The sequence below is a fragment of the Callithrix jacchus genome, chromosome 4, assembly GCF_049354715.1.
Source record: "Callithrix jacchus isolate 240 chromosome 4, calJac240_pri, whole genome shotgun sequence".
Taxonomy (NCBI): Eukaryota; Metazoa; Chordata; class Mammalia; order Primates; family Cebidae; genus Callithrix; species Callithrix jacchus.
Genome location: NC_133505.1, coordinates 96604427 through 96629786, shown reverse-complemented (window position 1 = coordinate 96629786; position 25360 = coordinate 96604427). Strand labels below are relative to the sequence as shown.

Sequence of the window (25360 nt, the reverse complement as noted above, 5' to 3'; positions counted from 1 at the left end):
GTTACATGTTTTTATACCTAACTTACACATGGTACTTTAGTGTCTAAAATTGGTAAACTGCATTATTTGCATTATTTTTTATGGTGATCATTTCATTGATGAATATATTACCATTTTAATAGAAACTTAAATGGCATATTGACCTTCAGTATTGATTAATATGTTATCAAAATGATAATTTATTTATCCCTCTGCTTTAGGTTTTCCTCTACCTCTTTACCCAAAATCTTGATAAGGAAATACGTATTTTCCACACACATTCATGAGTGTGAGTTGGATTAATTCTTCAGCACACTCTCTTTTGCCTGATTGTGCTTTTAGCAGTGTTTATATTGTAATTGAATACTTACTGGTTATTTTCTCTTCTACTAAACTGAAAACGGTGAGGATAAAAACCATATCTTTAGGCATTATTTTTTTGTTGGTGATGGTTATTATCGATTGTATCAGCAGTTGATGGCTCAGTACTTCACGTATTAAGCACATTAACATAGTGTTTATAAATATGTTAAATAAATGAACAGACTGTTGAGCATCTCTACTAGCGAGGAACTAGCACACAAAAATAAGAATTATACAATACTTAGGTGCCATTTTGTCTGTACGAAACTAATTTTTTCCTGGTTATTAAAGTGGTTCTTATTTTACAACATCATCACTACTGCTACTTGGAGAATAGAGTTAATTCATTTTTTACATGGTAATTTTTATTTATTGAATCTGGACTGCTTTAGAAATTAACAAAGTACTTGAGATCATTTTACCTCCATGCTGAAAGGTACTGTGTATAAGGAACTAATGTTTTAAAGAAGTGGAAGCATTTAAACTTACATACTGCTGAATTGTAATTCCCTTAAATGTTTGAGGGAATCAGGAAAATTTAGACAGATGACAGTATAATCTTATGACTGAGCATTAAGAATAGATTATATATGGCAGTATAGCCAATACTATACAAGATAATAGGGGAGGGAGAAATAAGGAAAGAATAATAATTAACAACTGTCAGCTCCTGCTGGCATCTAGTGGGCAGAGACCAGGGATGCTGTTAAACATTCTGATGTGTACGAGGCAATCTCCGCCAAGAAAGAATGATCCAGCCTAAAATGTCAACAGTGCTGAGGCTGAAAACCCCTGATTAGATGTTCTTTTTTTTTTTTTTTAAGATGGAGTCTTGCTCTGTCACCAGGCTGGAGTGCAGTGGCGCGATCTCGGCTCACTGCAACCTCCACCTCTTTATGGCCTACAAAGTAGCTTAAAGTGCATCTTATTTTACCTTCATGGCAGCCTTATAACTAAATTATCAGATGGAATCATAGCTGTTTAACAGATGAAGAACTTAGATCTGATGATGATTGGCAGGGCCCCAAACCAGGTCTTCTGACTCCAAATCATATCCATTCTTTGTTCTTTTGTTTAAGTCAGAGAAGCTAGAGTAATTTCTTCTTGCTTTCTCTTGGTGTTCACATTAAGGAGAGCTCTTCATCCAGGGAGATCCTCTTTTATGGCATTGGGCCTTTATGGAATCAGGTAACCTTAATTCTCTTAATTGCCAGAGCAGCGGTGCTATTCAGATGAAAATATTATTCAGTAATATCTTTTATTAAATATTCTTTTTAGGCTTTTCCTCCCCAGATATCAAATATTAACTGAATCAGTTGCACTTTCTTTAATACAAGAATACAAGCTGTGGAATTGATGCTAGTGGACATAAAAGCCAATCATGAATGTGCTCATAGGTAATATTTTTAAATTAAATATAAAAATACAACCTACCCTTTGGGAATATCTCAAATGTGCTACATGTCATTTTAACTATAAAGGAAGATGATACTTAATTTCCAAAACTTCTTAATACTTTCTAGAATGTTTTTGTTCTAAGCGGATTTCACATAAGCTTTATGGTATTAGCAAATACTTCTTGATATCATCAGTGTGTTTCATTAGCATTGAAACCCAATTGTAAGCATTTTTTTTAAATAGAGCTTTTTAAAAATCTTTATTTATATGGATAAGTAGTTTCAATAATACTTCCTTTTGGCCAAGTGCCATATACTAAGTCTAATGGACTTCTTGGAATGAACTGCTTCTCTTAATAAGAGCATTCCTTCAAGCATCACAAAAAAGTTTTATATATACATCTTTATAGTCACTAAAATGTCTAACCTGGTCATAGATAAAGAAATGCAAAGACCCTAATGTTGTAATCCTGTTTTTTGCTTGCTCTTCAAAATTTGTATACAATGCCATCAGTCAAATGTGGAAGAAAAAGCAACTTAGCTAACAGCAATATTTATCAATTTAGTAGTCTCTCAAGTCATATAGAAATTCACCTTTAATACCTTAGGAGTCCCTGTAGGTCAGGCTGTATAATTTTTTATACCTCTTCTACCTTATTCCTGGCTCTGAAGAAGTATTGGGAAACTTTTGTATGGTAACCCTTTCTTCTTCTTTCCACTGTCCATTTGCCCTTAAGAGAGTGAGCTATACCAGGGAAGAAACGCAACTAAGGGCAAATTACCAGTAGAGTATGTGACATTTTGCTGACTCTCCCTTTGCAGAGAAGGTCCTGCCAAATAGCAGTGTCCTTCCTAAGCAAAGTAAATGTAAATATGGAAGTTTCTTGCCCAGTATTTAGACCATTTGACCTACAGTTTTTTTTTTAATATATATTTTACTGCATTTTAGGTTTTGGGGTACATGTGAAGAACATGCAATATTGTTGCATAGGTACATACATGGCTATGTGGTTTGCTGCCTTCCTCCCCATCACCTATCTGGTATTTCTCCCCATGTTATCCCTCCCCAACTCCCCACCACCCACTGTTCCTCCCTTAGTTCCCACCATCACAGACCCCAGTGTGTGATGCTCCCTTCCCTGTGTTCATGTGTTCTCATTGCTCAACACCCGCCTATGAGTGAGAACATGCGGTATTTCATTTTCTGTTCTTGTGTCAGTTTGCTCAGAATGATGGTTTTCAGGTTCATCCATGTCCCGACAAAGGACAGGAACTCATCGTTTTTTATGGCTGCGTAGTATTCCATGGTGTATATGTGCCACATCTTCCCTGTCCAGTCTATCATCGATGGGCATTTGGATTGGTTCCAAGTCTTTGCTATTGTAAACAGTGCTGCAGTGTACATTTGTGTGCATGTGTCCTTATAATAGAACGATTTATAGTCCTTTGGGTATATATCCAGTAATGGGATTACTGGGTCAAATGGAATTTCTATTTCGAGTTCCTTGAGGAATCGCCACACTGTCTTCCCCAATGGTTGAACTAATTTACACTCTCACCAACAGTGTAAAAGTGTTCCTATTTCTCTACATCCTCTCCAGTATCTGTTGTCTCCAGATTTTTTAATGATCACCATTCTAACTGGTGTGAGATGGTACCTCAATGTAGTTTTGATTTGCATTTCTCTAATGACCAGTGATGAGCATTTTTTCGTATGTTTGTTGGCCTCATATATGTCTTCTTTTGTAAAGTGTCTGTTCATATCCTTCACCCACTTTTGAATGGGCTTGTTTTTTTCTTGTAAATCTGTTTTAGCTCTTTGTAGATTCTGGATATTAGCTGTTTCCCAGATGGGTCGATTGCAAAAATTTTTTTCCCATTCTATTTGTTGCCAGTTCACTCTAATGATTGTTTCTTTTGCTGCGCAGAAGCTCTGGAGTTTAATTAGGTCCCATATGTCTATTTTGGCTTTTGTTGCTAGTGCTTTTGGTGTTTTAGTCATGAAGTCCTTGCCTATGCCTATGTCCTGAATGGTTTTGCCTAGGTTTTCTTCTAGGGTTTTTATGGTGTTAGGTCTTATGTTTAAGTCTCTAACCCATCTGGAGTTAATTTTAGTGTAAGGTGTCAGGAAGGGGTCCAGTTTCCACTTTCTGCACATGGCTAACCAGTTTTCCCAACACCGTTTATTAAACAGGGAATCCTTTACCCATTGCTTGTTTTTGTCAGGCTTGTCTAAGATCAGATGGTTGTAGATGTGTGTGGTGTTGCCTCCGAGGCCTCTGTTCTGTTCCATTGGTCTGTATCTCTGTTTTGGTACCAGTACCATGCTGTTTTGATTACTGTAGCCTTGTAGTATAGTTTGAAGTCTGGTAGTGTGATGCCTCCAGCTTTGTTCTTTTCGCTTACAATTGACTTGGCTATGCGGGCTCTCTTTTGTTTCCATATGAAGTTTAAAGTAGTTTTTTCCAGTTCTGTGAAGAAGGTCATTGGTAGCTTAATGGGGGATAGTGTTGAATCTATAAATTACTTTGGGCAGTATGGCCATTTTCACTATATTGATTCTTCCTAACCACGAGCATGGAATGTTTCTCCATCTGTTTGTTTCCCTCTTTTATTTCATTGAGCAGTGGTTTGTAGTTCTCCTTGAAGAGGTCCTTTACATTCTTAGTTAGTTGTATTCCTCAGTATTTTATCCTCTTTGTAGCAATTGTGAATGGCAGTTTGTTCTTGATTTGGCTACCTTTAAGTCTGTTATTGGTATATAGAAATGCTTGTGATTTCTGCACATTGATTTTGTATCCTGAGATTCTACTGAAGTTGCTTATCAGTTTCAGATTTTGGGCTGAGATGATGGGGTCTTTTAGATATACAATCATGTCATTTGCAAATAGAGAGAATTTGACTTCCTCCTTTCCTAATTGAATACCTTTATTTATTTATTTATTTTTTGCCTAATTGCTCTGGCTAGAAATTCCAATACTGTATTGAATAGTAGTGGTGAGAGAGGGCATCCTTGTCTAATGCCAGATTTCAAAGAGAATGCTTCCAGTTTTTGCCCATTCAGTATGATATTGGCTGTGGGTTCATCATAAATAGTTATAAAATTTTTGAGATACGTTCTGTCGATACCTAGTTTATTGAGCATTTTTACCCTAAGAGCTGTTGAATTTTGTTCAAAGGCCTTCTCTGCATCTATTGAGATAATCATGTGTTTTTTGTCTTTGGTTCTGTTTGTGTGGTGAATTACATTTATAGACTTGCGAATGTTTAACCAGCCTTGCATCCCCGGGATGAAGCCTACTTGATCGTATTAGATAAGCTTTTCAGTGTGCTGTTGCAGTCGGTTTCCCAGTATTTTATTGAAGATTTTTGCATCTATGTTCATTATGGACATTGGCCTGAAGTTTTCTCTTTTTGTTGAGTCTCTGCCGGGTTTTGGTATCAGGATGATGTTGGTCTCATAAAATGATTTGGGAAGGATTCCCTCCTTTTGGATTGCTTGGAATAGTTTCAGAAGGAGTGGTACCAGCTTTGCTTTGTATGTTTGGTAGAATTCGGCTGTGAACCCATCTGAACCTGGGGTTTTTTTTGTTGGGTAGGCTATTAATTGCTGCCTCAACTTCAGCCCTTGTTATGGCTCTATTGAGGGTTTTGACTTCTTCCTGGTTTAGGCTTGGGAGGGTGCAAGTGGGCAGGAATTTATCCATTTCTTCCAGGTTTACTGGTTTATGTGCATAGAGTTGTTTGTAGTAATCTCTGATGATGGTTTGTATTTCCGTGGAATCTGTGGTGATATCCCCTTTATCATTTTTTATTGCATCTATTTGATTCTTCTCTCTTTTCCTTTTTATTGATCTGGCTAGTGGTCTGTCTATTTTGTTGTTCTTTTCAAAACACCAGCTCCTGGATTTATTGATTTTTTTTGAAGGGTTTTTTTGTGTCTCTGTCTCCTTCCGTTCTGCTCTGATCTTAGTTATTTCTTGTCTTTTGCTAGGATTTGAGTTTTTTGGATCTTGCTCCTCTAGTTCTTTCCATTTTGACGATAGTGTTGATTTTAGATCTTTCCTCACTTCTCATGTGAGCATTTATTGCTATATATTTTTCTCTAGAGACTGCTTTAAATGTGTCCCAGAGATTCTGGTATGTTGTGTCTTCGTTCTCGTTGGTGTCGAAGAACTTCTTTATTGCTGCCTTCATTTCATTGTTTATCCACTCAACGTTCAAGAGCCAGTTGTTCAGTTTCCACGAAGCTGTGCGGTTCTGAGTTAGTTTCTGAATTCTGAGTTCTAAATTGATTGCACTGTGGTCTGAGAGACTGTTATGATTTCTGTTCTTTTGCATTTGCTGAGGAGTGATTTACTTCCAATTATGTGGTCAGTTAGAGTAGGTGTGATGTGGTGCTGAGAAGAATGTATATTCTGTGGATTTGGGGTAGAGAGTTTCGTAAATATCTTTTGGTTTGCTTGGTCCAGGTCTGAGTTCAAGTCCTGGATATCCTTGTTAATTTTCTGTCTCATTGATCTATCTAATATTGGCAGTGCAGTGTTAAAGTCTCCCACTATTATCGTGTGGGAGGCTAAGTCTCTTTGTAAGTCGTTACAAACTTGCTTTAAATTCTGGGTGCTCCTGTATTGGGTGTGTATATATTTAGGATCATTAGCATTTCTTGTTGCATTGATCCTTTTACCATTGTGTAATGTCCTTCTTTGTCTCTTGATTTTTGTTGGTTTAAAGTCTATTTTATCAGAGACTAGGATTTCAGCTCCTGCTTTTTTTTTGCTCTCCATTTGTTTGGTAAATCTTCCTCCATCCCTTTATTTCGAGCCTTGCATGTGTATCCTTGCATGTGAGATGGGTTTCCTGGATATGGCACACTGATTGGTTTTGACTTTTTATCCAATTTGCCAGTCTGTGTCTTTTGATTGGGGCATTTAGTCCATTTACATTTAGGATTAATATTGTTATATGTGAATTTGATCCTGCCATTTTGATGCTAGCTGGTTGTTTTGCCTGTTAGTTGATGCAGTTTCTTCATTGTGTCGATGCTCTTTACCATTTGGTACGTTTTTGGAGTGGCTGTACTGGTTGTTTCTTTGTGTGTTTAGTGCTTCTTTTAGGAGCTCTTGTAAAGGAGGCCTGGTGGTGATAAAATCTGAGTAATTGCTTGTTCATAAAGGATTTTCTTTCTCCTTCACTTATAAAACTAGTTTGGCTGGATATGAAATCCTAGGTTGAAAGTTCTTTTCTTTAAGGATGTTGAATATTGGCCCCCACTCTCTTCTGGCTTTTAGGGTTTCTGCTGAGAGATCCACTGTGAGTCTGATGGGCTTCCCTTTGTGGGTGACCTGACTTTCTCTCACTGCCCCTTAGCATTTTCTCCTTCGTTTCAACTCTGGTGAATCTGATGATTATGTGCCTTGGGATTGCTCTTCTTGAGGAATATCTTTGTGGTGTTTTCTATATTTCCTGGAGTTGAATACTGGCCTGCCTTGCTAGGTTGGGGAAGTTTTCATGGATAATATCCTGAAGAGTGTTTTCCAGCTTGAATTCATTCTCTCCATCACATTCAGGTACAGCTATCAAACATAGGTCTTTTCACATAATCCCATATTTCTTGGAGGCTGTGTTTGTTTGTTTTACTCTTTTTTCTCTAATCTTGCCTTTTCATTTTATTTCATTGAGTTGATCTTCGACCTCTGATATCCTTTCTTCTGCTTGGTCAATTTGGCTGTTGAAACTTGTATATGCTTCACGAATTTCTCATGTTGTGTTTTTCAGCTCCATCAGGTGGTTTATATTCTTCTCTAAGCTGTTTATTCTCATTAGCATTTCATCAAACCTTTTTTCAATGTTCTTTTTCTTTGCATTGGGTTAGAACATGTTCTTTTAGCTCAGAGAAGTCTCTTATTACCCTCCTTCTGAAGCCTGTTTCTGTCAATTCATCAGACTCATACTCCATCCAGCCTTGTTCCCTTGCTGGTGAGTTCTGATCCCTTGGAGGAGGAGAGGTGTTCTGGTTTTGGGTGTTTTCATCCTTTTTGCGCTGGTTTCTTCCCATCTTTGTGGATTTATTTACCTGTGATCTTTGTAGTTGGTAACTTTCAGATGGGATCTCTGAGTGGACATCCTGTTTGTTGATGATGAAGTTACTTCTTTCTGTTTCTTAGTTTTCCTTCTAACAGGCCCCTCTTCTGTAGGACTGCTAGAGGTCCACTCCAGACCCTGTTTGCCTTGGGCTCACCTGCAGTGGCTGCAGAACAGTAAGAGTTGCTGCTAGTTGTTTCTTATGCTATTGTTGTCCCAGAAGGTTACCTACCAGATGTCAGTCTGAGCTAGGTGACTCTTTGTATATACAGGGGTCAGGGAGCTGCTTGAAGAGACACTCTGTCCTTTATAGGAGCTCAAGTGCTAACCTGTGAGCTCTGTTGTTCCATTCAGAGCTGCTGGGCAGGTATGTTTAAGTCTGCTGCAGCAGAACTCATAACAGCCTTTTTTTTCCCAGGTGCTTTGTCCCAGGAAGGTAGGGCTTTATTTCTAAGTTTCTGTCATGCTGCTGCCTTTTTTCATGGGTGCCCTGCCCAGCAAGGAGGCAGCCTAGTCACGGTCTGCCAGCAGAGGCGTTGCTTAGCTGCTGTGGGCTCCGCCCAGCTGCTGTGTGAACTTCCCTACAGTCTCTGTTTATAGGGGTATACTTAGAACTGCCTCAGCAGTGGCAGCCCACCACTGTAACGGCAGACCGCCTCAGCAGTGGCAGGCTGCCTCAGTAGTGGCAGACCGCCTCAGCAGTGGCAGACTACCTCTGTATTGGTCAACTGCCTCAGTAATGGTGGATGCCCCTCCCCCACAGAGCTGGACCGTGCCGGCTTCAGCTGTGCTTGCTGTGAAACTCTCTATCCAGAGCATTTCAGATTTCTGGTCTTTGTGTGGGTGGGATCTGCCATGCCTTATCACCTGGCTCCCTGCCTCAGACCCCTTCTTTTTCAGTTAAACAGGCGACTCTGTCTCCCAGGCATTCCAGTCACCAGTTGAAATGGTGCCCGGATTTGTGTGAGTTCTTGTGTGGGACCTGCTGCGCTGGCCGAAACAGCCACGCTGGGTGCTCTTGGCGTTTTTTTGCCCAGGAACCTCCTGGCCTGGCTCCCTGTTTCAGTCCCCTTTTTTTCCAGTTGAATGGGCAATCTGTCTCCCAGGCGTTCCAGTTGAAAAGTTGCCCAGATTTATGTGAGATTTTGTGTGGCGACCCAGTGGGCTGGCCGAAACACATGCTGGAGACTCGTGGCACTTTTTCACCCAGGAATCTCCTGGCCTTCCTCCCTATTTCAGTCCCCCTTTTATCAGTTGAACCGGCAACTCTGTCTCCCAGGCACTCCAGTTGCCAGCTAAAATGGCACCTGGAACTGCGTTTTTTGTGCAGAGACCCGCTGCACCTGCCGAAATGGCCACACTGACCAAAACAGCTGCTCTGGAGACCCGTGGGGCTCCTCCCACCAGGAATCTCCTGGTCTGTGGGCGATAAAAATCCATCTGGAAATGCAGCAACCACTCACCCTCTGTGCTGTCGCTGGGAGCTGCAATCCAGAGCTGCTCCTACTTGGCCATCTTCTGCCCTGGGATCAGAGTCAGTTAGATTTTTCTTAGAGAATTTCAACACAACTTCAAAAACCATCAGTGGCTACCAGGATAGGTGAAAGAAGACCATACCTACAGTTTTCTAATACATTTGCATACTGATAAGTTGGACAGGACTTTGAGAAAAGAAATAGATTTTCTTAAATGTTTTTTATTAAAACTTGAGTTTAAATAAGCATATCCTTTCTCCTTTCAGCCAGTACATCTAATTTGTTACACTTACATTTGAAGAATAAGGAAAGGGTGGCAGATTATTGGATGCTTGAAGTTTTTCTAGATTTTTTTCATTATAGGATTTAGTAAGGGCCGTAAGAACACAGATCTTTGTTTTGCTTGAATTTTCTTTACTTTCTCCCATATTTCGTTTTTGTCACTATCCCAGCTTCCAAGAATCTATTTTTCACCCACCTTCATCTCAAATACACAAATGAAATAAATTATTGTGATTGTGAAACTATATAATACATTGTAATACAGTTCATCTGATGTTAGAATAATACCTAAATTTTACATTTCTTTTAAAAATCCAAATGTCAATCCCAGCTACTCAGGAGGCTGAGGCAGGAGAATTGCTTGAACCCGGGAGGCGGAGGTTGCAGTGAGCCAACATCATGCCACTGCACTCCAGCCTAGTGGCTGGCAACAAAACAGGACTCTGTCTCAAAAAAAAAAAAAATCCAAATGTCAAAGAGGAACAGGTACAATGTCTAAATATTACAAAAAAAGAGGAACAAGCTTTTCCAGTTTTACCTGTAGAGTAAGATAATAAAGTGAATTTTTTTCATGCTTGTAGCATCAATAATGGAAGATGGACAATGCTGTTCTGCAGTCTGTGTGAGTAGTTACAGCATTTAAGGAAATCAGTGATGATTATAATTCATTCTGAAATCTGCTAGGAAAAAAATACTGTCATATACGTATATACTTACCTCCTGTAAAAGATTTAATTAAACATTAGTCTTCTGCATTTTTACTTTGATATAAAATTTGTTGTACATAGTTTATACCTACTTGATTTCTTTTATAAAGTGAAATGAGTTTTCCAAATGTGATATGCAAAAGTAATGTTTTCTAAATTAAAGTTTTTAATGCTCTTATATCATCATAGATAATTCTGAATTGTTTCTTAGTTCAGATTGGATTATAATCCTTGATATCATTTTAAGTACTTGAAAATCATCCATTCTGTAGATGAGCATTGCCTTGAAGTGCTTCAATTTGACAACCTTGAACAGTTTTGCTTTAGTATACTTTTTGTTATTTCTAAGCCTAAAATAATATGGCATAACATTCGAGAGCAATAAAATGCCTTGACCAAAGAGGATTCACATACCGTTCTTAAGGATATGAAAAAGAAGATTGAATATACAAATGTTTTTGAGTCAGATCTTACTGAAATATATAAGATTTTTGCTTTGTTTCCTGAAGAGCCTGAACTTAATTGCTATTTATTGTTTGTAATATCTTTCTTAAAGCGAAAAAAAAACCTAGGTGTCCTTATGATTTAGCCACATTTAGATCTCTTAACCAAAAAAAAACTTAATGCATATTCGCTTTTAATTTCAGTCAAGGACGTTTAGCTCTATTGTATATTGGTTTTTTACTAAGAGTATGGTTAGTAGTAAATTGGAATAAGTAGAATGTAGAAAGGCCCAAACTTTTTAACAGAAAAATAGATGGGTAGTTAGGCATCTAATACTTGTATGTTGTTGCCCTCCTTCAGAAGTTTCAAATGTCAGGTATTGTCAAATAGATACCTAGGCGGGGAGGGCTATACAGAATATTTAAACAACTGGAGGCAGAGATACTTTTCAAGGACACCTGAGCATTATTTTGCTTTCCCCATCAGCTGAAAATATCACTTTTTTAATACTGTTTTTGGTTCAAGAGCTGGTTGATAACTAATGTTTGTAAACCTTTATTTAACTGGAAGCATGTAAATTATTAAATATTTCCCCCAAACTACTGCCACACCAATATGAAGAGGCAATGAAATAAAGAATTGAGTTTTTCTAGATCTGGCAAGTTCTTACCTAGCACAGATAGTGTCATTAGCAGTTGTAAGCCTTTGAAAAGGATCCTGGGGCTAAGGGGTACTGTATTAAGATGTACTGCACTAGTTTCTGTGTATAGCCACCTCACTTTCAATACAATTCTGTATTTTTGGCAAATTAAATAGGAAAGTTAATCTAACTTTATAATGAATATTTAGGCGGCCTTCTGCCATACTGTATAGTCTCCCAAGTTCACTTTTTGTAATCTAAAACATTCAACTCTAACCTAATAAAACTGATTTATTGGAAAGAAAATAAACCACCTGATGGGCCTTCCCAGTGAAAGAACCAGAATTGGTTGAAATTAGTAAAGGAATATGAAACTTTGGCAGCCCAAATGAGGACATATTTTAAAATTACATGTTCAGTTTACCATGAAGCAGTAATGTAATAGTACTGTATCATGCTATGCAATTTTTTAAATCTTGGGTATTTTACACATGAAGAGAACAGTGTCCTATAATTTATAATAGTCAAAACTTGCAAATCTCAAAATTTCTAACATTTAGGTTAAGAGAGGTCTCCAGGAAAATGTGTTGATTTTTACATGAAGATAGTCTTCAGGAAGTTTAAAAGTAGAAAAATAATAGTGTTAAGTCAAGAAAAACTATGAACTTAACTGATAAGAAAAATCATAGGAGTAGCTGTCTGGGACCTAAGCCAGCCATCTCTGGGATAACTCCGGGATGACTTTTAAATACGAGCTCAGGAAATCAGTTGTACTTAAAAGAGCACCTTTTTTGAAGAGGTGGGTTCTTTATGACATTACTGTAAAAAGAACAGAACTGCCCTCTAAGTTGCTTTCTCTTTGCGAGAGGCAGGAGTGCAGATTTAGTATGCACTGGCAGAGTGATGTATTCTTAGAAGTCATTCTAAAAAGTGTAATTTGTTCTCTATTATAAGACGTGAACGTTCCAGAATTCATTACAGAATGAAATACTCAGGATAGCATATGCAGGTTTCAGATTCCTTGATTAGGCATCTGTTTACATCATGTTGTCCTCATTTCTGCTACTTTTTCATTTACACTACCATGTATAATATAGGTATGTACATATCAAAGCACCAAAAAATGTAAAATAAGTGAATGCCTAAATTAGTATTCAGTTGCAAAAAAATTCAGAATCATTTCAGATTTACTGAGAACACACCCAGTAATTTTCATTTGAAGTAATAGGAGGTTGATTTTTCTTACATTCATATTTCTAAATTATGACTTAAAATTTAATATTGGAGCAACAAGTATTTGTTGATTGCAATCCTGTTTTGCTTTGTCTGAACTATTTGCCAGATGGCTTCTGCCATGGTTGTGCTAATTAAAATGCATTGCCCAATATTGCTTGCTTTAACTCATGCAGTAGCTTAAAGATTTCTCATTTTACAGCATTTGTTAACTGTCAGCTCTTCTTTACCTTACTTCCTTAAAAGTTTTTGCTTCCCTTTTCTCCTGTCCTTCCACCTAAATTTGAGTTCAGTTTTTGTTGTTATTGCAATGATGATTTAGTGGTTTATAGACACATGTGTTGGGTGGTTCTTCAGATTCACAAATGTTGCTGTGTTGCTAATCTGAAGAGAGAATTCCAGACACTTTTACAAGCCTGTCTCATCACCGCTAATTTTAGAGTGAGTGTGTTGAATGAAATGTGCCTAAAATTGCTTATTAGTCATGGTTGTGGGGATCCTTTTTGTCCTCGGGAAACAGGGGTAGTTGAAAGTATTCATAGAAGTAATCTAGTGGGTCTAATTCAATAAATGCACAGTTTGTTTTAATTTGTAATGAAAAGTTGAAACTTCTGGAATAAAATGAAATTTGAAGTAAATTTGAATTCAAATTACGCAAAGAATTCTAAAACACAGCTTAAAATGGAAAAAAGTGATGTCTTAAATTTATTTGCAAGAGGAGTTACAAATGTGAGTTTTTATATTCCCCACATATATTAATGCATTAAACATTCTTATTCCATTGTTAGGTCCTCTTAGTTTATCTGCAGCATAATAATGGAGCCATGTGGGTTAAGGCACTAAATTATATTGCTGACTGGTTTTAAAAAGATGTTTATACGAAAGATTCTGGAAATCTAAAATTTTAAGAATGAATTCTGTCTACTAATCAGAAAACTACTATTAGAGTGAGTACATGTTCTAAGTCTACCAGTTGAGAAATTAGATAATACAGCTTTCAGAGTCAAAAGAATTTTGAGTATTTTATCAGCTGTTACTCAGTATTTTGTTGTTTCCTTTTAGACAGCTGATCTCTCATGTTAGAAGATACTGCATAAACAGCCTTATTCCCAAATGAAAGTGCTGAGTGAAGCTATTGCTCAATTCATTGTTTTTGCTGAGGACTCATGTGTAGAATTCTTTCATAAATTAATTTTTTAATTAGCATAGAAGTTTCTAAAGCAGAATTAACAAAATAGCCTATTTCAACAAGCTGTATATTTGAGAACAGAGTGACAGTTATCAACATCCAGTAGGAAATGAAGAGTTGTTATTCACAAATAATAAGTTACTAGATTCTGATACAAACTAATGGGGATTAAGTAAGCATGACTCAGTATAACAAATTTAAGCCTAAGCATCTTTTAGGTTCTGAAATGAACAAGGTATTGCTGCCAGTTAAAGTCAGTTGTGTCTTACAACCTGCTAGCTGTCTTGCTGTAAAAACTGTAACGTAAGGCCCTTGAAATAGATGCCATCATCAGCCCCAGCCCCCAAGCATTCATCTATTTAAACACATGACAGAAGATGGTGGAAGAGAATTCAGCAGCTATTCATGTGGTAGGAGTGGTTATTGTATTAGGACATACTCTGTGGTAGGCCAGCAACTTTTGGGTTAAAATACTGCAGCTGTTTCTGTTCCTTTCTTTACATCTTTCTCCTCTTTTTTTTTTTTTAATCTTAGCAATAAACTCACTTTTTTTCCCCACAAACATTTTGTATAGATCCAAGGAGCAACAAATTCCACCTTCCTGCTGTAGCAATTACACCCTTATTGTCTGTTTAAATAGATTTTAGTGGTTTACTTTTTTTCTTCTTTTTAAAGGCAACGGACAGCCAAGACGTAGATCCATCCAAGACTTGACTGTAACTGGAACAGAACCTGGTCAGGTAAGACAACACTCAACTGTTCTGTCTTTGAAGAATACTAGGCAGAAATTAAGAGTTAACTGTAGTCTACTCTGCAAAATTGGTTTTATGAGTTGACCTAAAGTTGTGATAGAGAAGTTCATTGCGCCTGAACTTAAACTCTTAGTGGGAAAAAAACATAGGTGCCATTGTTATTTTAACTTGAAATACAATTTATGAAAGTAAGTTTATTAAACGCCATGGAAAAGTAAATTGTTCATTAGCACCATGTATATATGTTACATGATTTTTATATATGTTTTAATAAGCAAGTATTCAGTTTTACAATTTAACAGTTTATCATTAAAGTGTCCTTTAAAGTGAATCATTAGCGTGTCTCCTTTTTGCTAATGAGACTAATAAACATTTCCCCAATAAGATGCTACTCCTCTGGGGTCACATAGGGCATTGGCATACCTGGAGAACTCTAACATCTTTTAACTTGGCATATCCACTGGATTAATATTTTTGTCAAATATCCGTAAGATAACATTTACTAAGCATATGTGTAAACTCTCAAAAGGCTTCTATTCCTTTGTTGAGATTTCATTGTTTATATTTCTGGATCCTCCTCTAAACTCCCATTGTCTCTTTATCACTGCTTCTTTGCAGATGATGCAAACAGTGTTATAATTTAAGCTATTACTGACTAGTGCAGAGTTTTAGCCAACCAGGTATATGAAAGTAGCTCAGTCATTATTTTTTCTGTATTATTCAGATTAATATGCTTGACATATATAATTTATTATATATTCTGTAAACTGAATGATGATTATGAGGTGTTTGTTTTCAGCTGTACAAAAATAAATTTTATGAGAGCATGGAAGTGATTATTAAGTATTAACAAGTATTAAATATTAAATTATTAAGTATTAAGTAATGAAATTATATCATGATCCATATTCTTATAAAATTATAGCATTTATATATTAGAAACAATTTGATGTAGTTTATGGTAATATGTATCAGTACTTGTCATCTAATAAAAAGATGTTTTATTATATCATTTTTATAATGTACTTTAAATTTTTGAGATTCTTTGTAGTCATTAATAAGAAAACCTTTTGTATCCATCAACTTAACCAACTTAACAAAACCCACTTCAAATATTTATGTGGTGAATAGCTTTGATCTTCATTTATATCTGGGGTTTATTTCACAAACTTAATGCCTTCATTTATATCTGGGGTTTATTTCACAAACTTAATGTATATATATGTATATAAAATATACATACAGACACATTAATTTAGGTCTTGTGACACTAGTGACTCTAAATCTCAATTTCATTATTTAATGATAGTTTTTTTCAGTATATCTGTTTTTGTAAGACCTCATAACTTTTGGCTGAAATTTACCATTTTCTCCCTCTCAAATACTTAAAAGTTTTAATCAGCCCATTCAGTAACAGATACTTTGACATCTGCTCTTTGCTTTGATTCTTTGGAGGCTTGATGAGCTCAGCCTTTTAAACTCTGTTTACTATTGCCACTGATATTCCATTTATGAGAACTTCTAGCCAAGTGTTTGACTAGGAATGAGAAGCTTGCCCTAAGACGTGTCAGGAACAGCTCCTGGTTTGAAAGCTTTTCTGGAGAACCTAGAATAAAGGTGTTGCCATAATTTAGGACTGATCTTCCCACACCAAGTCTTACTTATTTCTTCACAAGTTCCACATTATTTGAGATTTTGTTGTTACCCTTTTAATTCACAATACCTTCAGGTAGTAAAGCACGGGAACTGAGGCCAACTATGATTGTGGGACAGTCCTTTGTATGAATTGTCATAGACCACTCTGAAAGATTTGGGGTGAGGGAGGGTTTGATATGGCAGTAAAACTTGTTCTGACACTGCCATGTGTGTACCTATGCAACAGTCTTGCATGTTCTTCACATGTACCCCAAAACCTATAATGCAATTTAAAAAAAAAAAAAAAACTTTGTTCTGAAACAGGTGATATATAACCATTGTGTGGCCACATTTTGAAACTGATCCACTCTTTCAAAATTAAGTGTTATGACCTTAAAATGCCTAATGTTCAGCTTGGCATGAGAGTGGCAAATAGTAATCCTAATGTACTATGAAAACATTTCTCCCCAAAAAGTATGTGGTAAGTGACCATTAAATCTTTTTAATTACTCACAAAGATAATATTTATTTGAGGAAGAAAAGTATTCACAGTATGTGTTTTCAAAATGTGAAGGTGTCATCCTTTTTGAAGTTTGGCTAAGCGTGGTTAGGCAGATGCTCAGACTTTTTTTTTTTTTCTGGTCATGGAAATGCATGAAGAAAAGAATCTGCCCCACTGAGTACAATCATCAGAGAAGAGAGAGAACTTCCTAATAAAATTTAATAACATTACATCTTGTAGAGGAAAGTAAACTGATTGTACTGTGCCTCTTAACTCAAAACATAATTTTAGCAAAATCACTTAGAATTTCCATCTGTAAACTAAAATTAAATTGGTTGTTTTTCTGCTGCCGTCCATTTGAGAGGAGTAGTAAATGAAGCAAGCTTCTTAATTAAAAGTAATGATGTAAGTATAGGTGTAAAAGATTTCATTCTTATACAACTCACTTTTAAACATGGTTTTTCACTAATTCAGGAAGCTTTTTAAGCACTCAATAGATGTGACTTCCTAAAAGCTTTGAAAAGATACTGGGAAAGAAAAAAGCAGTCCCTGACATCCAGGAACTGGTTTGACACTGTGGCCTCACTGTTTTTAGAAGCTGGCCTTACTCTCACAGCTGGCGAACACAGCTAGACCAGGTTATTGTCTTATTGGGCATAATCTCTCAGAACACCAACATTGAACAAGGTAATGCTGAGATGATGATAAAAGGAGACAAAACAAGACTACCTTGGAATGTTTTCTAAGCACAGATGAAAACAAGGTCACTGTGCCACCCACAAAATACCTAACATTGTCCTCTCCCAGCAATTAAGAGTGACTGCTCCTTCTTTACCAAGTACAGCTTGGTCCTCACTCTGGACTGCCCTCCCTGTGGAATTGCCCCTGCCTTCTGACAGCAGCCAATCTGGAGTGAACCCCTCTTTCCTTAAAGTTTCCCCAAAATCACTCAAGCAAAGCCTAAATCCTATAATACATTCATTTTCTAAAACCCTCGTATTGAGACACCCTGTGGTGCCCCATGATAAGCATTCTCCTTCACTGCAGTAAATAGTAGACCCAACTCTTTCCACATTTGATGTGTTCCTGGCAGTCTTTGGCTAGAGGGCTTTGACAATACCAATAAAGCCTAGTCCCCAAGGACCTCATTTGGAGAGATCAGACTTAAGTAGAGAGCTACAGTAATAACAGCTTCCATTTATTGTACACTGACTTTGTGCCAGATAGGCCCTTAGTATACATTATCAAAATATTAATCCTGTTATCAAAATCTTAATCCTGCGAAGTTGGTACTTTCACCTCATTTGCAGCCAGGTAAACTGAGGATGAGAGAAACTGCCCTAAGTCTCTTACTTGCTTATACTGCTGGTAATTGCTGTAACCAAGTTTTGAATCCAGATCTGATTCCAAAGCACACAAACTCTATACTCATCATTCTATCTTGCATTTGAAACTAGATGTAAGGCACGCTATTGTAACCCTAGATCTCTTACATTTAAGTATTTTGGCTTCTGATAGTCTGCATTGTTATTGATTATGTAAATAGTTGTGAAGTGATGATGAATTGTAGTTGTATTATATCACTGAGCAAGCTTAACCTATCTTGATAATAAATTTCTACTGATGACTGCACAAATTTATGTTTTATACACCTGGGTGAGCCATTCTGTGTTTTACTAAAACCATATATATTCTTATAAATGCCTGAATACTCCTTCTGGAATTGGATTCAGTATAGATCTGTATTCAAGAATTCTCTTAGAGAGGGCTATAATCAATGAAAATTATGACTGCAAGATGATACAATTATAATTATAGTGGACATATTACATTTCCATATGGACTTTATAATCTACTTTTACATGTCAAATATGTGACTTTGGGCAAGTTCCTTAATTTCCCTGAGCTTCAGCAATCTTATCTGTAAATAGGGACCATAACACCCACCTCTCAGAGTTCTTAACAAATGTGAAAGTACCAGGCACACAGTAGATACTGAACCCTATTGTATGCCAGCCTTTCCATCGTGTGCCTCACAGGGCTCTTTATACCACTTTCTTGCTCTCATAATAGCGTCTTACCATCCAGAAATAAAAGGAAAATAGCACTTGGAAAGAAGTAAAATCTGCCAGCATTCTTTCTGCATTGTAAGGAAACCTTGTGTGTCAAAGATTGTGGAAAATATTTGCTTTAAAAGTCTCTTATCACATATTGAGTAATGTTAATACACATTGTTATTATTTATTTAAGGGATGTGATTTATTATACTACTTTTGTCCATCTTCATCCTGCACATCCTTCACTGTAAATAAACACTCTGTTAAACTCTAAATCAGAAACTTACATAATAATTTTGAAGAATAATTCCTTTTTCATTGTATACCTTTTTTTTTTTTATCTCAAGACAGGGTCTTGCTCTGTCAACCAGGCTGGAGTGCAGTAGTGTGATCTCGTCTCATTGCAACCTCTGCCTCCTGGGTTGAAGTGATCCTTCCATGTCAGCCTCCCAAGTAGCTGGAATTACAGGCATGTGCCACTACACCTGGCTAATTTTTTTTTGTACTTTTAGTAGAGACAGGGTTTCACCATGTTGCCCAGGCTGGTCTTGAACTCCAGGCCTCAAGTGATCCGCCTGCCTCAGCCTCCCAAAGTGCTAGGATTACAGTCATGAGCCATCACGCCTGGCCTCTACTGGAGAATAGATACCTTTCTATTGTAACAGACCATGTAAGAATAATAAAATTCTGTAATTTCCTTATGAAAAACTGTAGTGAAGCCAAAATTAGATCAAGCTTACAGACCTTTAGATTAGAAAGAATGTTTTGAATACAACCTTCATGTATAGATTTGATTATCTGTGACTACCATAATAAAGTACCCATGTAAATCCACATTTCCAACTTTTACCAATTTTAAAAATATTCGTATCATTGTAATGTTACTCTAGTGCAAATATCATATAAGTCAGCATTTAATCTCTGTGTTTTGTGCTTGTTTAATTTTAGCTACTAAGATTTCTGAGGGTATTAAATAGCTTTTAAATATCAGTCTAAATAATAACAATGGGCATAAATTCTTGACTCATGAAAGTATTGTCCCAGTCTTTCAGGTAAGACATTAAAAGCTGAGCTTTATTTTTGTCTGTAAAATAACTTCCAATTCCTTTTTATAAATATAGGGATAAAGTTATGATCAAAAGCCAGTTCTGGTTCATGTCTACTGGCGGTAATCTGCCCCTGTGGTTTAAATTTGGCTTAGTATTTATTTGCTGCTTTAAATTGCTGTGTCACATTTCTGTATTATTGTAACCATTTTCATATCCAATCCTTTTGGTAAGTCAAGTTTGCCTATATCTCTTAAATTGTGCAGTTAATGCAAGAATAGAATAAGTAATTATAAATATCTTAAAGGAGGGACCAACTTAAAAGAGTTTTAATGGTTTGAGAGCATTTGTGGCTCTCAGAACTTTACCAGTGATTTTAAAAAATAGCTACTATAAAAACTTCTTCAGTAGTTGGTTACCAGCAGTAACATAAATTTAGCCACAAGACTAGTGTGAGGTTTTTTTTGGTTAATTGTCAAATATTACCTGTTCCTATTATTTGCCTTGTATTATTCCATATTCAGAAAATACAGTTATGCTTTGTTTTTAAATATTTCCTTAGTTTTTTTATACAAACATATTGGCATATTGTTATTTATTGAGATACACATTTCTAAAAATATAAAGATTGATTTCTTAGTTTATGGATTTAAATCTAACTCTATGCTAGTCTAAAGACAGTTTTGAAACCTGAACTAAAAGTGTGAACCTTATATTTCTTAGTTTCATAGCTGTTGGAAATTATAAGTGGGACAACAAGCATATACAGGAGGCACTAAGAGTTTCTTTAAAAGTAAAAGGTGAAAAGAAACATGTAGCAAAGAATCATTTTGTGAAAAATTTAAACTTAAGGAGTACTATAAAATTCGTGTTAGGTCCAACTTATTTAATATTGTAAATGTTTAGTGACCTCTTTCTTTAATATACTAAATCCATTCTTATATTTTGAAAACCTAGTTATTACTTCTGCCATATCTTGTTCATTTCTCACAACTGATCTTGATTCTCACCTGTCACAAACATATCTGTTTTTCTTTTTAAAATGTGATTAGCATTACACTGACTCTGAAACCCTGGTCTGCCACCACTTTTAAGAAAAAATGCTTTTGATTTACAGTAGCAATTATACCTATGGACAAATTCGTGTACTTGCTTTCAGTCAAAACTTAAAAAGACTCAGAAATAATTTCATAATATCTATACTTGCTTTATCAAGGGTAAAAAGTATCCTAAAAGTAAGAGTTAAACATTTCATCACTGGTTTTCTTTGGTATGTGTTGTTGTTATTCTTAGATACTAAAGGTAGGTAAGCTTAAGCACCAATCTTGTATCTGAGTGTCAATAGCTTGTGTTGTCATTTTATTCAATGAGTATCTATTATGTATCTATTTATATATTCAGCAATTTCCCAAATCCTGGGAAGTGCAATATAAAAGTACACATGGTCTCTGCTCTTAAGAGGTTATAATACTTTTGAAGAGAAATCAAAACTTTGAAAGTAATATAAAAGAATTTCAGACACAAGTTGAAGTAGTAACTGACTATACAACCAAAATTCAAAGAAGAAAAAAATCTCGTGTCAAGACATTTCATGTATGTCATTTCACTTAATTTTTATAATCTGATGAAATAGGCAATACTGTTCTTATTTTCCTATTGAGTCTTAGAGGTTAAATAAGTTACCTAAAGCTGCACTAGTTAGAAATGGCAGAGCACAGTCAAACTCTGGGCTGTCGTCTCCAACACCCAACTTCTTACTATTACTACTTTTTCTCATTCACACTTTATTCATGAGAAACCTAAGTCTCAGAGAGGCTGTTACTTACACAAGTTCACAGAGCTGTAAGTGGTAGAATGGAGACGTAACACCAGGTCTCCAAAGTATTAGACTGAAACGTGAAGTTGCTGAGTTTTGAACTACAAAAGCAGTAATTTTAGCTAGTTCAGTTTTATACATGCCCTGTGCACCACACCATATTATCTTTGGGTAAATATAAGGTCAGGATTAAAAAACTGCAAGGGAAACAGGGGCATGAAGAATTGTAGGAGGAGAGAAAATCCGGATGAGCATGGTCAACCTGCCGATGAAGTCTTGAATGCCAGAGTGAGAATTTCAGAATGGATTCAGTAACAATCAGTAAATGAACATTTGGCCTACAGTACACTCAGGCACTCCTTTTCTGCAAACACAGGGTCTGGCCTTGTACACAGGCAACCAGAGAAGTGGCAAGAATGACCACATAATGTAGAAGGAAACCTGAGCTAGGCCTTACAGCGTGGGGAAGGATTAACAAGAAGAACAGAACAGAATGAGTAATCTTACATGCAGTTAAAAATTGGTTGTGGTGTAGAAAAGCTTTTTGGAATTTCTGAAGCAATTCCAGTGGGTACCCAAGATGAAAGTCATATTTCATCAGTTTTCCTTCAAAGGTTATTTTATGATTTTTTTTTCTCTGAAATTGTTATGAAAGTACCTTTCACAAAAAGTATAATTAGATTGTTTGTAACACAAAGGATACATGCTTGAAGGGATGGATATCCCATTTTCCATGATATGATTATTATGCATTGCATGCCAATGTCAAAACATCTCATGTGCCCAAAAATATATACCTGCTGTGTAATCATAAAAGTTAAAAATTTTTTATTTTAAATAAAACAGAAATGGGAGGAAAACAAAATACCTCTAACTATTTATTATCCTGTGTCTATTGTGGGTTTTCAAGGCCTAAAATCATAGAATTTTAGCACTGTATGGAACATTTCTCATCACATTCTTAACCCAGCCCCAACCCCTCTCCAGGTAAAGAGAGGTTGAAGTGATCTAAAGCAGGCATTACAGCATAATTAAAACTCACATACGATAAATTCTACTCAAGGGTACTTTTGTATTGCATTTCATTTTATATGCAGTCTTGAATTTCAGTGTTTGTATATATGTTAAAGCTAGACATAAGATTTTTCATGAATTTTTTTTCATGTTTTTTTTTTTTTTCTCTAACTCCATGTCTTTTTTTTTAGTCTCCTCTTTGGTACTCAGTAACACATCAAGAAAAAAGAAAAGGGTGCTTTTTAAAAAGTCTTTATGGAATTCATTTTAGTTTCTGTATCCTTTTGAAAATTTTTAATATATGAAATGTTAATATGTAGACAAGAATACATAGATAATGTGTAAGTTATAAAAATAATAAAATGAACACTCATGAATCCACCACCCAGCTTAAGGAATGGAACATTGGCAATCCCAGTGAGGCTTGGTCCTGTGTGTTCCTTACCTGTGGCCTCCCTGCCATTCTCCCACCAGCCCTCGGGGCCATGTTCTGTCATATATCATGTTTCTAGACATCATAAATAACTTTTATCTGATTAAGAAATCCTCTTCCCACCGGGCACAGTGGCTCACACCTGTAATCCCAGCACTTTGGGAGGCTGAGGCAGGAGGATCACTTGAGCCTAGGAGTTCAAGACCAGCCTGCATAACATGGGCGAGACCCCGTGTCTATACAAATATTTTTTAAAATTAGCCGTGCATGGTGCCATGAGCCTGTGGTTCCAGCTACTTAGGAGGCTGAGGTGGGAGGATTACTTAAACCCAGAAGGTCAAGGCTGCAGTGAGCTGTGTTTGTGCCATTGCACACCAGCCTGGGCAACAGAGCAAGACCCTGTGTCAAAATAAATAAATAAATAAATAAATAAATAAATAATTCTCTTTTCATACATGGAATTTAAGTTTGTTAAATGTACTTTTTATAACTAGATGTTAAATTTTGTCAAATGCTTTGTCGAGGTTTTCTCCTTTAATCCATCGATGTCATGAATTACATTAATGGAATATCCTAATGTGAAATAAGTGACTTGTGCAGTCATTTGCAAAGTTGGATAAACTTTTTAAATGATTTTTATTGTTTCTACACTGCCACATTATATTTGCTAATATAATTTTTAGGAATTTTGACTTTTGTGTCTATTTTTGTAAGTGAGGTTCAGTTTCTTTCTTACACCGTCCTTATATTTTGGTCAAATTTTACTACCTTCACAGAATGAGTCAGAAAGTTTCTTCTTTCTTTTTTTAGGATAATTTAAGATTGGAAAAATCCTTTTCTTGAATATTTGATAGAATTTATCTATAAAACCCTCTGTGCTTGGTGTTTTCTATAATGTATAGGAATTTTGGAAATTTATTTTTTTAAGAATTTGTTCGTTTTTATAGTATTGTCTGTGATTTAAAATAGTATCTTTTGCTGTTTTTCATTTTGAGAAGCAAATCCTTTTTTTAACTAAGTTAGATCCCTTGCTTATAAACTGTCAGTGCTTCTGGTTCTTTCATATATATATTTAGAATTAAATATTTTCCTTTATGTGCTCTTTTAGTTACATCACCAGGTGTTAGCATGATTCATGTTAAAATTCGGTTCAAGTATTTTCTAATGTTCCTCTTCTCTTTTTTCTTTAACCAATGAGTTATTTAGAAGTGTCTTTCAAGACAAAATATTTTTAAAGGTTTTGAAATCGGTACAAAAAAATAATAAAATTATAGTTTATATGATACTGATTTTTTTTTTAACTTTTTTGAGATTTGCTTATGGCTTAGTACATAATCAGTTTTCATCAGTGTCCCATGAATGCTTAAAAAGAATGTGTATTCTTCATTTGCTAGGCATAAAATCACTTAGGTTTAGATCACACTTGTGTTTTATGGAGTTCAAGTTTTACTGTATATGTGTTTTGTTTTTTGGAATCCTTTTTTATAATTTACAGAGGAATATTAAAATGTCTTAGTGTAGGGCTGGGCACAAGTGCTCACACCTGTAATCCCAGCACTTTGGGAGGCCAAGGGGAAGATTGCTTGAAGCCTGTAGGTCACAACCAACCTGGACAACATAGTGAGATCCCATCTCTACAAAAAATTTAGAAATTAGCCAAGTGCAATGGCATCCAATTATAGTTCCAGCTACTCAGGAGGCTAAGGCAGGAGGATCACTTGAGCCCAGAAGTTTGAGGATACATCCTTGAGTTTTTTTACTTTATCTGTTTATATGTACTGCATATAAATTTTGAATTGTTGGCCAGGCACAGTAGCTTATGCCTGCAATCCCAGTGCTTTGGGAAGCTGAGGAGGGAGATCACTTGAGGCCAGGAGGTCGAGACCAGCCTCGGAACATGGCAAGATCATGGCACTACAAAAAAATTTCAAAATTAGCTGGGCTCAGTGGTGTATGCCTCTAGTCCCAGCTGCTGGGAGGCTGAGATGGGAGGATCGCTTGAGCCCAGGAGTTTGATTTATCTATTTGTATGTACAGCATATAAATTTTGAATCATAGGCCAGGCACAATGGCTCATGCCTGTAATCCCAGCATTCTGAGAGACTGAGGAAAGAGGGTTACTTGGGGCTAGGAAGTTGAGAGAAGCCTGGTCAACACAGTAAGGCCCACGTCTACAAAAATAAAAATAAAAAAAAAAATAAATTTTGAATTGTTGTATTCTGAATTGAACCACTTATATTATCCTTTTCTCTAGTAATTTTTTGGACTCTAAAACATATTCCCTCTAATATTAATATAGATACTTCATATTG

At 36.1% G+C, this 25360-nt stretch overlaps 1 protein-coding gene across 2 annotated transcripts in view; it reads left to right on the top strand.

Moving 5' to 3' along the window:
• Positions 1-25360, top strand: part of MAP3K7 (mitogen-activated protein kinase kinase kinase 7) — a 76708-nt gene that overhangs the window by 40388 nt on the left and 10960 nt on the right. For both annotated transcript variants that reach the window (XM_035296351.3, XM_035296350.3), the window contains one exon: positions 14469-14533. In XM_035296351.3, the coding sequence (XP_035152242.1) occupies positions 14469-14533 (65 nt within the window). The remainder of the gene's footprint in view (positions 1-14468; positions 14534-25360) is intronic.